Consider the following 12,836-nt stretch of genomic DNA (forward strand, 5'->3'; position numbering starts at 1 on the left):
AGACCCCCTCAGCCCATTAACACTTCCTCACACCGATCCAGCGTTGTCCCAGCTGCAGCACTGCTCCTTCTCTTCCTGCTCTCTTAAAGTGATTGTAAACCCTTACAATCCACTTTTTACTACAGGTAACCTGTAGCTATACTGGATATCTCCTAAACCTGCACGGTTTAGGAGATATCCCCTGTATCAGCATGTGCCAACATCATTGGCACATGCGCACCGAAACAACGGCTCGTTTGTATCCTTTAGTATCAGTAACAAATAGCAACGGTCTGCACACATACAATTTAGAGAAGGTAAGCAGCAGTAACAGAATGTTAGATGTCATACAGTGGTAATAGGCTGGTTATACATATTACAGCAATGCAGGCAGAATATAGAAGAGCGTTAAGGGAAGAATCTCAAGTGTTAATGGAGGTTTTAAACAGCATTGCAGGTGGTAGACAGTGATATATGTCACAGTGGGGGCCACTACAGGCTTAGCCAGCTACTAGACAAATTAGATACATAAATTGGTAAATGCAAAGATAAAATATACGACGACTATAGTACAATGTGTAATGCAGCATATGTGTACTGTATATGAGCACACACATACACACATGCGGTTTATATATAAAGTTATGTATGCTTGCTTCAAACTTCATAAAACTGATCAGAGATTTTATAGCACTGATCTAGTCTGTCAGCACCATATGATTTCCATTAAATGTGGACACATGGAACAGGAAGCAGCTGACAATCCAAGGCTTATAAAACACAGCACAACGGTTGTGTTGTTTTGACCCAGTGCAATGCATTGCCAAACGCATTAGCTGGTGTGCAACATCTTTGTTCTGCTACTAACATAGCTTTCAGTGTGAGATGCCACAAATGTTCTTTCCTTAAATACAGCACCAGCTCTATTTATCAGCAGATATAAGTCATAAAGTAATGCTCTCCAGATAGTATCACAGTTTTTGAAATATTCTAGTATGTTGAATTAATATAAATGAAGGATATTGGGTAAAACAGAACGCTCTCATTGACCACATAAGGGGGCCAAAGTTGTGTAGTCATCCCTTATACTCAGGTCAGTGGGTTTCAGGGTGGCATGATTCACATGTGCCTGGGTGCTTTTATATGCTCTGTATTTGGGGCTTATTTTTTGTCTACATCCAGCATTGACTTCACATAATTGCTCTGGACCAGTTTCCTGACAGTGACAATGATGGACCAGGCATGAATGTGTGTCAGCATGGCTATTTCTATCCTTCATCAGAGATAACAACAAAGTAGCACCACTGAAATACTAAATACAAGTGTAGCGCCTCAAAAATTTTATATACAGCATTTAAAGGAAAAAACGTGATAAATAAAAATAAAGGTCCAAAATATAAAGCCCAATGAAATGTCCAATGATGTGACAAATGCCAAACAATTGCACCAGTGCTGATAAAGCAATTCTTCTTAGGAGTGCTTGATCTCCCACCACCATGAAGTCAATTGCAAACTCACCAAAATGAGTAGCTGCCATCAAAGGCAGCATAAATGCCCAAAACAGCATGATGCCCCCAATTTTTTTTTTTTTATAGTGTGGGGAATTACAATTCCTATCAGGTTTTTCTGCTATCCATGACTCCATTATAGAGATGTATCTGTACTTCCTTGCCTGCTGACTAACTATTTCACCAGAGAGGGAAGTAAAGGTAAATTTGCAACAGGAAGACAAGACATAAATCAAAATCTGACAAGGGTTCTAACTTTCCCTACTCTACTAAAAAAAATCTATCCAAAAGTTAAAAAAAATAGTTTATATATATTTCTACCTCTCTCTTACCTTTTATGCTAGGTTACCCTCAAATAACATACTCCCTATTTTGTTGGAAGCCGACTGTCTCTTTTGGGTTTTTGCAGCTGGCCCCCTAAGGATCCAGAGAAAGGTCCTTCCATGGTCCAGGTCCATGTTGCATGGATACCCCAGGAGGCTACAGGGTACATGTCAATCTTGTCTAGGTGAGAATGGAGCCAGAGGGTAGGGTGGAGTGTAAAGAAATATAAAAAAGGTAAATAAATGAAAACAAAAATAGTTTTTAACCTCTTGCAGAAAACATACGGTAATGCATATGTGGAAGCAAGGTGGGTGGGCGTTAACACCTACATGCCAAACATATATGTGTCCATGAGGTGTGAGGTTTCTGGGCTGAAAGTGCCAGTCCCAGCACAATGACCAAGCTGTCACAGACAGTCGCCTGTTTATAATTGGAAGCTGGCAGAATTGCTCCCAATCATATGACCACTGTGACAGCCAATCACAGTGATCACATGGTCAGGAAGTCCATCCTGCTTCCCAGTTTTAAGGCCCACTTAAAGTGGCACTGGGAGGCATTGTGAAATGATAATGTTTGTGGAGGCGGGAGGGTTGCACTGGTACACAGTTCTTTATTGTGTAAAGGTCCACCTTAAGTAAAACATTTTAGAATCTGCTGTCAGTGTCAGTAACTCAATCAACTCAATGAAGATGTCTGTATTCAACAGATGTTCAGAGACTTCACATAAAATTACTTCTTTAGTAAATTTCTACCTAAACTTTTAATAACTTTGCCTCCAGATATGCTTATCCTTGTAACGTGTTCATAGATTGAAGCTGAATGTTAGCAGTTAATGCTTATAAACATGTGTCGTACAAGAAATGAGGGGGCGTTCTGTTGTAATCTGAGTAACTGGTGAAGAGAACATGCTGATTATGATCTGATATTATCTTACACTCCGTTCTACTCCTAACAGTAAAGGGAAACTGTCTGTATGTACCGTAGGCACATCGATCTATTAGCCACCCATGTCCCAAACAGCTCAAGTAAACAATTGTCATAATATATCATCAGTATAGTCATTGCAAAATACCCATTGCTGCTGTGCTTTCATCACTCTAATATCAGTTTTCAATTCCCAATTCATTTTCTTATGATTGAAATAGAAGGCTCGGCGTCAACAGATTTCCATTGTGATAAAGCAGTGTATAGATAGCCGTGCCCAACATTCCATCCTCCCTTCCTCACAGTAACAAACTATGAAAGGTCAGCAGCTAAACTTACAGTAGTGGGGCAGATTTCGCTCAGGCAGCAGCTGGGAGACATCTGTAGCACAAGCATGAGAACCTCTGTTAATGAACACAGTGCACTGTCTTTTCTCAGAGTAACCCTGCTGGCATGCTCTGCAGAGAAGGTGACAAATTCCTAGCAATTCATGCTACAATGTCATAACAATCATATCTCTAAACAACTATCCCAGCACATTATAGCAGTTACCATTAATATTGCTGTACTATTATAAATTCATACATTTTACTAAACAACTATAGAATCATATGAACTAATGCTGTTTTAAGCATTAGGCCCAGGATTGTAAGCACATCCCTTTAATGAAGTATCTAACACAGCCTCTCTCAACCATTTTACCCCCTGGGGAACTGTTGAAATAATTTTCCGGTTCTCGAGGGGGCACCCCTGCTAAAATTGATTTTAGTTACAGCTTGGGGTAAATGAGCGTGATCAATAAGTTAAAGAAAGTTTCAACCAAATGAAGAAGTAATGTACTTAGTGTATTTGAGACCCAGGGCAGAAAAGTTTGTTTACAAACCCTTACAAGATTATTTTCAGAAATTTTCTTGAAATAAAGAAAATACGCAGGCCAAAAAAATACAGTAAAGACTGTGGTGTCCTCTAACATTAGTGGTCAGTGGATAAGTAACTGTTACAATGGTTACGATTAAGGCGACACGCCGAAGCGCGTAAGCCCTGTATTAATTTGCACTACACTCATTGCGGAAGATCAAGCTGCGGCTTTCTTTTACCTACAGTATATGTTAGGTGCTATGAGGACACTACAAGCCAGTGCACTGACTGCTCACCACCTCAGGTAATTACAAGTGTTTTCTACTATAATTAAACTGTTACATCGGTCGTTAGTGGAAAATTGCCTCCTTGCATTACTGGTCAGTATAGGTGAAAAATCAATCCGCTGTTCAAGGAAGCCCTAGCAATCTCAGGAAGAACCTTATGGGTCTTATGCCGCATACACACGATCTGGCTTTTGCCCAGCCAAATCACATCGGAGTTCCGGCGGAATTCCATCGGAGAAAAATAGAACATGTTCTATATCTAAACTCATCGGAATTTCAGATGAAAAAACTCTGATGGGGCTACACACGATCGGAATATCGGATGGAAATTCCGATCGTGTGTACAAGGCATTAGGGTAACTAGATACTGTCAGAGCAAACTTTTGCAATAAATCAATCATGAAACCTGTACATGTGCAACATTTTCTGTTGCAATGGGCCTACAAAATAAAACAGAACTCACCAGAGTGAACCTGGATATGGCACCAATTGGTCAGGATAAAAATGAACCTTTCCTTTTCACCTGCCGATCATCTAGGCCCCTGTGTAAAGGAATCAACCCCCAGTTAAGGATCCTTAAAGGACAAGTTTACTTTTAGTAAAAACTACAGTAGTCTACTTTCGCTAATCCTATAACCTAAACTAACCTAAAACACCTCACCCAGCTTAATACTTACCTGAGTGTCATGATCGCAGCTCATTGAGTGTCTACCTCCTCTGGGCTGAAATCTTCTACAGGCTGGACGCACTTGCACAGTAAGGGCCCATGGATTTGAACAAGGACCTATTTTAAGCATCTCTAGTCTATGTATAGGGGGCAGTTGGTAGAAGGGTTTTCCCAGCAGTGCCTTTCTCAGTTGTAAAGAATAACAATGTACTATAAAAATGTAACCCAGTGGTTTTGGGGCTGCAAGGATCTGTGGATGTACCTTCATATCTGATGGACATGCACTATTGTTCATAGGTTATGGATTGAGGATTTAAAACTTCTCTCCACAGTGCTGAACAAATCAATTGCTCCAGACCCCAATATACAGTAGCCATTTCTAACTCTGCCACCCCCCACGCTTTTTTTACAAATTATAACAGCTGCTAAACAAACAAACAGTAGCTGCTGCCTAAAACACTCTTAGGCCCCGTACACACGACCAGTTTCCTCGGCAGAATTCAGCTTCCGACCGAGTTTCTGGCTGAATTCTGCCGATAAACCCGGCCGTGTGTACAATTTCGCCGAGGAAGCCGACGAGGAGCTCGACGAGGAAATAGAGAACATGTTCTCTATTTCCTCGTTGTTCTATGGGAGCTCTCGGCCCGCCGAGCTCCTCGGCGGCTTCAGGGCTGAACTGGCCGAGGAACTCGATGTGTTTGGCACGTCGAGTTCCTCGGCCGTGTGTACGGGGCCTGAGTCTACTTAAAGTTACACATGTCATTATTTTTGGCAAAATAGATGCCACCCTATATGGTCATGTCCTCAAATATACTAAAATCTCCATGGATAGATAAAAGTCTTCCTGCTGATTTTGATTTCACCTTGCATAAAGGCATACATACCCCTATCATGATACAGCCCCCCAGGAACCTAAACAACCCTTTCTCTCTTTCTCCTTACCCACCCACTTATTTCTCTGTCTTTTCCTCTTGTTTTTTCTTTTACCACTTGGGAAGGGACACTTTGCTTCCTGCATATGCCATCAAACTTATAACATCTGAATACATTTTTTTTTAACAGAAAAAAATTCAACCCAGCCAATCACTCTTCATCCAAGAAAAGTCAGACAGGGTGTGTCTGAGGCAGCTGCAAAGTCTATCTATTGATATGTTTGCTGGTGTGACTGTCCATGGCATATTTAAAAAATATTTAAATAGCTAATCCTAACATGTTTTCTTATCAAGTAGTAAATAATCTGTTAAACAAGCAATCATTACATTTTGCAGCTGCAAACACTGTGGAGCAACTCATCCTCAAAGTTCACAATAAATGCACTGAAGTTGTTCAATTATGAACTCAATACTTTCCTGTCTGCCCACTCCCTGTGTACCTGCTTTGTGTTTAAATTAAAGATTAGAAGGCTGGCAGATGTCTGTTGACAAAACTATCTACTTAGAGAAAAATAAAGTATTATTTCAGAACGTTAAATGATTTAATCCATGGTTCCTGCAGCTATATACACCAAGGAATTCGCAATTTTACTGCTTGCATCGAATATGTAAATATGTGTCTGTAGCCTGGCCATAGTTTTATTGCAAGTCTGGGAACACAAAAAAAACTAATTATTTTCTATCCATTACTCAATTCATTATTTTTTTTTCATGGAAAATGTGGGCTTAAAGCTTACACGAGCATGAAGCTATCATTCTCTAAACAAAACTAGGGTTCCTCCAGAGGCTGCCCAGGGGTTCCTTGAGCAATCAGCACCTTCTGCCTATCAGATAATTAACCATTGACAGCAATGATCTGTTCAGCTATCTGTAAGATAGGAATTCTTCCCAATGACCACAAATGTAATTCTTCCCTCAGAACACCAGTATAAGCAATTATTCCCAGTGACCATCACATCAATGTACTGTGAGTTGTAAATAAAGTAATAATTAACAGAGGTTCCCTGAGCCTGAAAAGTAATGTCAATGGTCCCCTCATGGTAAAAAAAAGTTGAGAAACGCTGCTCTAAACAGATCAATATCCATGCATATTAATGATGTTGTCTGTAACCAAGTTAGTGACACCAGTGAAGTTTCATAGAGCCTTTAGCCTCGTACACACAACCGAGGAACTCGACGGGCGAAACACATAGTTTTCCTCGTGGAGTTCCTTGTTAGGCTGTCGAGGAACTCGACAAGGCAAGTTTCTCCATTCCCGTCGAGGAAATAGAGAACTTGCTCTCTTTTTGGCTCATCGAGTTTCTCGACAGTTTCCTCAACGAAAATGTACACCAGACCGGTTTCCTCGGCAAAAAAATATCTCCCAGCAAGTTTCTTGCTGGTTTTTGCCCAGAAACTCGGTTGTGTGCACGAGGCCTTTGAGGCAGAGCTGGATCATCCATAAAGCAACCTAGGCAAAAGCCCATACACACCACAGACTCCTGCCTGTGAAGAGCCATATTATAACGTTTAGCATATGTCTTTTCATGGTATATGAAAGAACTATATTGACATTATTCATGAAGGGTATGTGTGTAAATTCCTACATTTCAGCATCTATTCATAATGTAGTATTATTAGTAGCATCTTCTGTGTTGCATTACATTGCCCTAATAAATTTGCAGCATGAGTGTGCAAGGCACTTCCATTTCATTTATTTGATATGGAAGCAATTGATCAAAAACCCAGTGGGGGCATGCATACAATATAGCTAGGGAGCAAAAAGCCTGTCCATGAGGCAGCCTCTACTCCTGATTCATTACTTCCATGACTTTTCTGACCACCTCTGAGGACTTTATCGACTATGACAAAATATTCCTTGCTGGCTAGTATGTATAACATATGCACCACCTCATAAGAACACTGCATCTTCTGCAAGTGTTTTATCTATATGTCTTGGGGGGAAAAAATGGGAAAAATGAAAACGTAATCCTTCCGAACAGTCAGTCTACTTCTCATTCATTCCAGACGCTACTTACCATTTTAGTACATTCTGTTAGCAATAATAACAGGAACTAAACTATCCATATGTCTCGTGTGCACACACGTGAAACATATGTAGTGTTATTCACTGGTGATTTATCTTCCTGTACTACGAAAAAGCTTCAACAACTTCCTTGATTGAAGAGTAAGGGGAAATGCTGCAAATGTGAGGAAAGGGGTTTTCCAAACACTCTGTGACTGCTGCCTTAAAACTGATCTTCAGTCTTCACATTTGATTTCCCCAAAACCTCCCTATCCCTCTCTAGACCAGCTATTGCTCAGAGACTCTACTATATTTTGCTTCTGAGCTGAAAAAAAAAACATAATTTTGTCCCCAGTGATGTCATGATGTTCAAAAGCACTGCTATTTTGGGCTGATGGAGAGAGGGACCTGCAGGATGCCTACAGTATGTATACCATGTGTAGGTGGGCACTTGTTAGTGTTGGCCAAACAACAGGGAAGCTCCCCTATCATTGATGTAGTGGCTGGCAGGACCACTTAGCTAAATAGGAAGCCTGCATTATGTCCAAATGACAGAGCTATCCTATAGGCTATTAATCCTCCTCTTACATGGTTTCTGTGAGCAGTGCTGCACTGTCAATTGATCTACAAACACAACTCTGCCCCTTGCTCTGCTAATAGCATTGTCAGTTTCTTTTGAAGCTATAAGCTTAGGTATGCTAAGCAGAGGAGAGGATATGGAGGGGCGGCGCAGTGTTTGCAGAGGTAGGGACATAGGCAGTACAGCACCCTACAGCACCCTATTATGAATAAATGCACCATAAGAATGAGAGGGAGGAGCATAGGAGGAGTGGAGAAAAACTGACCAACGAACATTGTTGTGCTACAAAAAGATTCCTGCATAATAAAAAAATACACAAGGAATCCAGTATTATGTCATAATAGATGCATTTCTCTGTCACATGGTTCAGTTGAGTAGTGCTGCGCGGTTGATGGCTCTCCCACCTTGAACACAGCTCTGCCCCTTTGATGTCACTAAATCTGAACATATACCAATGTAGAATTTCAGGGAGGCTGTGAAGGCTAAGTCACCCAGTGCACAGAAACCAGGCTGGCATGAGGGGTCACCTCAACAGGAAATACAGGCACCAGGGCACTGGGCAACTTTTCAACAAGGATATTATTATATATAGGTCAGGTGTCTCCAAACTTTCTAAATAAGGGACCAGTTTACTGTTCTTCAGAATTTAACGGGGTCAAACTGTTGGCATTGGGACTAGAAAAAGGTCCCAACGTCAGTGGAAAAAATAATGCCCTATCTTTGGCATCATTGGGAGGAATTGATGATGGGGCAGTGGTGTCATTGGGCACAATTGTTGGTGTCATTGAGAGGAATTGTGGCCCATCATTGGTGTCATTGGGTGGGATTGTGCCTCTTTATTGGGTTCAGTGAGGGGGGGCATAGCGTCCCTGTTGTTTCAGTGGGTGAAAAAGCACCCCAAGGGCCAGAAAAAAGCAAGCAAAGGATCGCATCTGTCCCTCAGGCCGCAGTTTGGAGACCACTGGTATAGGTGCACACAGAAGAAAATATCATCTAGAAAGGCAAGAAATTTGCTTCATTTACAAAAATTGTAATATTTGTCTGGGGATGATCTTTAAAATAAAAGTCAAGAGTATTAGTTAGCAGCTACAAAACTTATTTATGATCCTACTGGTAGTTTACAAGATTGTTAAACTGATGTCGGAAATAATCAAGATCTCCTGGCATGTCCTTAGCTGCTAGACTACTGTCAGGTAGAACATGCTTGGTAGTAAAACTTCTCATAAATCCCTAAAGACATTAGACAATAGTTATAATTAGATGCTTGTGATTTGAAAATAAAAGAACAACATTTTAAATTAAAATGATATACAATTAATTCCACAGATAAAACTGGACAAAAAGTTAATTGACCAGGTTTCAAATATTTCATATGTCCCCTGGTGTCCTACTGTGGCTAAAAATATACTCTCTCAGATGTTTCATTGTGTCATGTTCCAACCTGGAATTAAAATGGCATTTTTAATAACTGATTTACTCTGTGGAGTGCCCTGGTTATAGTTGTACCATGGACAGATGAACTTAATGACCTCCTAACTTGTTAAATTTAGATGGTCTTTAAGCCATGCCATATAGTACCTTTTTTAATAACTAATTTTAATTCCAATGTATATCAAGTAAAGGCAAACAGTCCATAATCCTGGTATATTTCATGTGGTCCTAAAGTCAAAATATTTTCACACAGCAAAAGAGAGGTGCGTGAGCACATTAAAGCTCCGGAAGCTGTTCGTTGCCAACTGTGGTGGGTGCAGTGTGTTGCTCGATTTTTTTTGTGTACAAACTTTATAGGAAGTGTACAAAACGTACACTTTATTTGTGGCAATGTACAGCAGCATGACGCGGTGCCTGATATACAGTTTATTGGAAAGGAATACAGTGCCATGGCTTGGTGCTATGCGATAAAATACAGGATGTCCAATGCTGCATTGCAGCGTGAATGGGACACATAGGAAACAATTGTTCCCTTGTGTCCTTGCAGTGACAGACATTTTACAATGCAGTAAAATGTGTATCACCACACATAGTGTGAATAGCCCTTAATGCATTAAGGTAAAATATTCCTATACCACCAACCCCCCCAAACACTTACCACTCTCGATCCAGCACTGTGCCCATCTTCAGCCCCACTTGCCTCTCTTCCTCCTCTCACAGATGACACAGGCACCAGAGGGAGTCATAAGCTCCTGCTGCTGTCAGTCCAATCCTATTTGGAGGGAGTAAGAGGCATGGTCGAGCCATCCTGCATTTGTCTATGGACACACACTGCCAGGCTCAGGAGTGCACCCGCGTGAGACTTGTAAGAAGGAGCAGAGAGCACCGCTAGGGGACTCCAGAACAGGAGGTAAGGGACCACTTTGTGCAATGGTAAGTATAACATTATTTTTATTTTGACCACTTTAAGACCAGGCCTATTTTTCAAACTTGTTGTTTACAAGTTAAAATTATTTTTTTTGTTAGAAAATTACTTAGAACCCCCAAACATTATATTTATTTTTCTAACACCGTAGAGAATAAAATGTCACTCTAACAATAGCGGCGATACCTCACATGTGTGGTTTGAACACTGTTTTCATATGCAGGCGCTACCCGCGTATGTGTTTACTTCTACACACAAGCTCGGCGGGACAGGGCACGTTAAAATTCATTTTTGTTTTTCAAATGTATTTATTTTAACACTGTTCTTTTAAAAAAAAATTGACACTTTTATTCTTATTACAAAGAATGTAAACATCCCTTGTAATAGAAAAAAAGCATGACAGGACCTCTTAAATATGAGATCTGGGGTCAAAAAGACCCCAGATCTCATATTTACACTAAAATGCAATAAAAAAAGGAAAATGTCGTTTGCAAAAAAAAAAAAATATCCCTTTAAGAGCTATGGGCGAAAGTGACATTTTGACATCACTTCCACCCTGCAATGGTATGGAGCCGGGTGGGGGCCCATCTTCCCCTCACTCAGGTCCATACCACAGAGGGGAAAGGACCCAATCACCTCCGCCGCTGCCGGCAGCTCTGGTAAACGTTGGAGGGCACTGGAGCGCGGCTGGGAGGAGGGGCCCCTCTCCCGCCACTGATAAAAGTGATCTTGCGCTGAATCTGCCTCTGAGACGACTTTTATATGAAAACAGACCTCCCGCTGAAGAAGTGGATACTGAGGTTATGGCAGCTAACTGCTGCCATAACAACGACATCTTTCTTCAAAGTGCCACCATATAATGACGGCGGGTGGTCTGTAAGTGATTAAGAAAAAAAATGTGACATTAGAAGCACTTTAAGACAACATAAAGGCTCACCGCCATTATACCAGTTCTACGCTTGGGTTTAGGGTTCCCATCTGCTTTGGGAGTACCCCACAGTTCACAGGAGTTCAACAAACTGTCTCAGTCGCCAGACGTTTCACACTTTCTCACAGCTGTGAAGTACTCTACTCCACTTTATAGGCAACCATTTCGGGACCAAAGTTCTTGTAATCGGGGTTGGAGGTTGTTTCCCACCCAAAGTCTCATCAATGGAAAGTAGCAAAGGACGGATGGACGGCCGCACACCAAAGAACTCTTGAGTTGTCTTTATTGAAGGAACATAAGCAAACACCGCAAATACACAGCAGAAATCAAAAACAGCCGACGCGTTTCACACTTAGTTAGTGCTTATTCATGGCCTAAGTACAACTAAAAGTCTCATCAAGCCTCTAAATACTTGGTCCCAAATGAGAACCAATCCTGAGAGAACTGCAAAGCAGTCCTCTCCTCTCCAACTGGACTACATAGGAACCCCGCATCCTGCATAGGTGAGAACCCCTACTCAAAACCATCTCTTTTTATCCCACTTAAAGGGAAAACAACTAAAATAACAGGCATATATACATGCTTTCCAGGACCCATTTAATATATGGTGTATATATATATATATATATATGAAGCCATGTCTAAGTATAGCCAAGAAGCACCATCCCAACAGAAGCCCATTTAAACCATAATTCACATGCATTTTTGTGGACATATGTACCTGTGCTTTTGCACATTAAAGCCGAGGTCCAGTTAGAAAAAAAAAAAGTAAAAGTCAGCAGCTACTAACACTGTAGCTGCTGACTTTTAATAAGGAGACTTACCTATCCAGGGTTCCCTCGATGACCGCAGCCGAAGCCGAGCAATCACTCGGGTCTCGGCTGCCCCGCCGCCATCCTCGGCGAGGGAATCAGGAAGTGAAGCCTTGCGGCTTCACCGCCCGATTTCCTACTGCGCATGCGCGACCCCCGCGACATGACGGCAAGGTCCCAGAAGACACCGCTCCACCATTCCACAGGAGGCAGCCGAGGAACAGAAGAAAGAAGACGGACCGCGGATCATGAAGTGGCAGATTAGGACGATCTGCCTAGCAACAGGCACTTCAGGTATGTTTTTTTTGCAGCAGCAGCAGCATTTAAAAAATAATAATTCTTGGTGGAGCTCCGCTTTAACACAGGTACATTGCAGTGCACTGTAGATGTGCATTGGGGTACAATTTACTAGAACACACATTTACATACATTATGTTTTAAACCCTTTGGTGTGAAGGAACCCTTAAAAGTGCAGCATCATTTGTTAGCAGATGCAAATAAAAAACTCATGCAGCGTGCAATGTCATTTGACACAAGCATTGCATTTGGTTGACTTAAAGTTACATCATTCTACTTAGAATTAGGCCCACTGACATATACTATGCGGTTGACCTGCATTACAAAACACAGCATACTGTATGGAATTGCATCTGGTGTGAATGAGCCCTCAGGAGGA

At 41.4% G+C, this 12,836-nt stretch overlaps 1 protein-coding gene across 5 annotated transcripts in view; it reads right to left on the reverse strand.

Annotated features, from left to right (window-relative positions):
* The window catches only part of NFATC1 (nuclear factor of activated T cells 1), a 271,495-nt gene that overhangs the window by 30,153 nt on the left and 228,506 nt on the right, over window positions 1-12,836 (reverse strand). The window contains exon 10 of one of the 5 annotated variants that reach the window (XR_005749481.1): window positions 4,344-4,422. The exons of 3 other annotated variants lie outside the window; for them this stretch is intronic. Coding sequence is in view for 1 of the 2 variants with exons in the window: in XM_040353851.1 (XP_040209785.1) it covers window positions 4,415-4,422 (8 nt within the window). In the remaining variant the exon portion in view is untranslated. Of the gene's footprint in view, window positions 1-4,343; window positions 4,423-12,836 lie in introns of those variants that run through there. One more of the 5 variants, XM_040353851.1, reaches the window with a different exon arrangement.

The sequence above is a fragment of the Rana temporaria genome, chromosome 5 (genome assembly GCF_905171775.1).
Source record: "Rana temporaria chromosome 5, aRanTem1.1, whole genome shotgun sequence".
Lineage (NCBI taxonomy): Eukaryota > Metazoa > Chordata > Amphibia > Anura > Ranidae > Rana > Rana temporaria.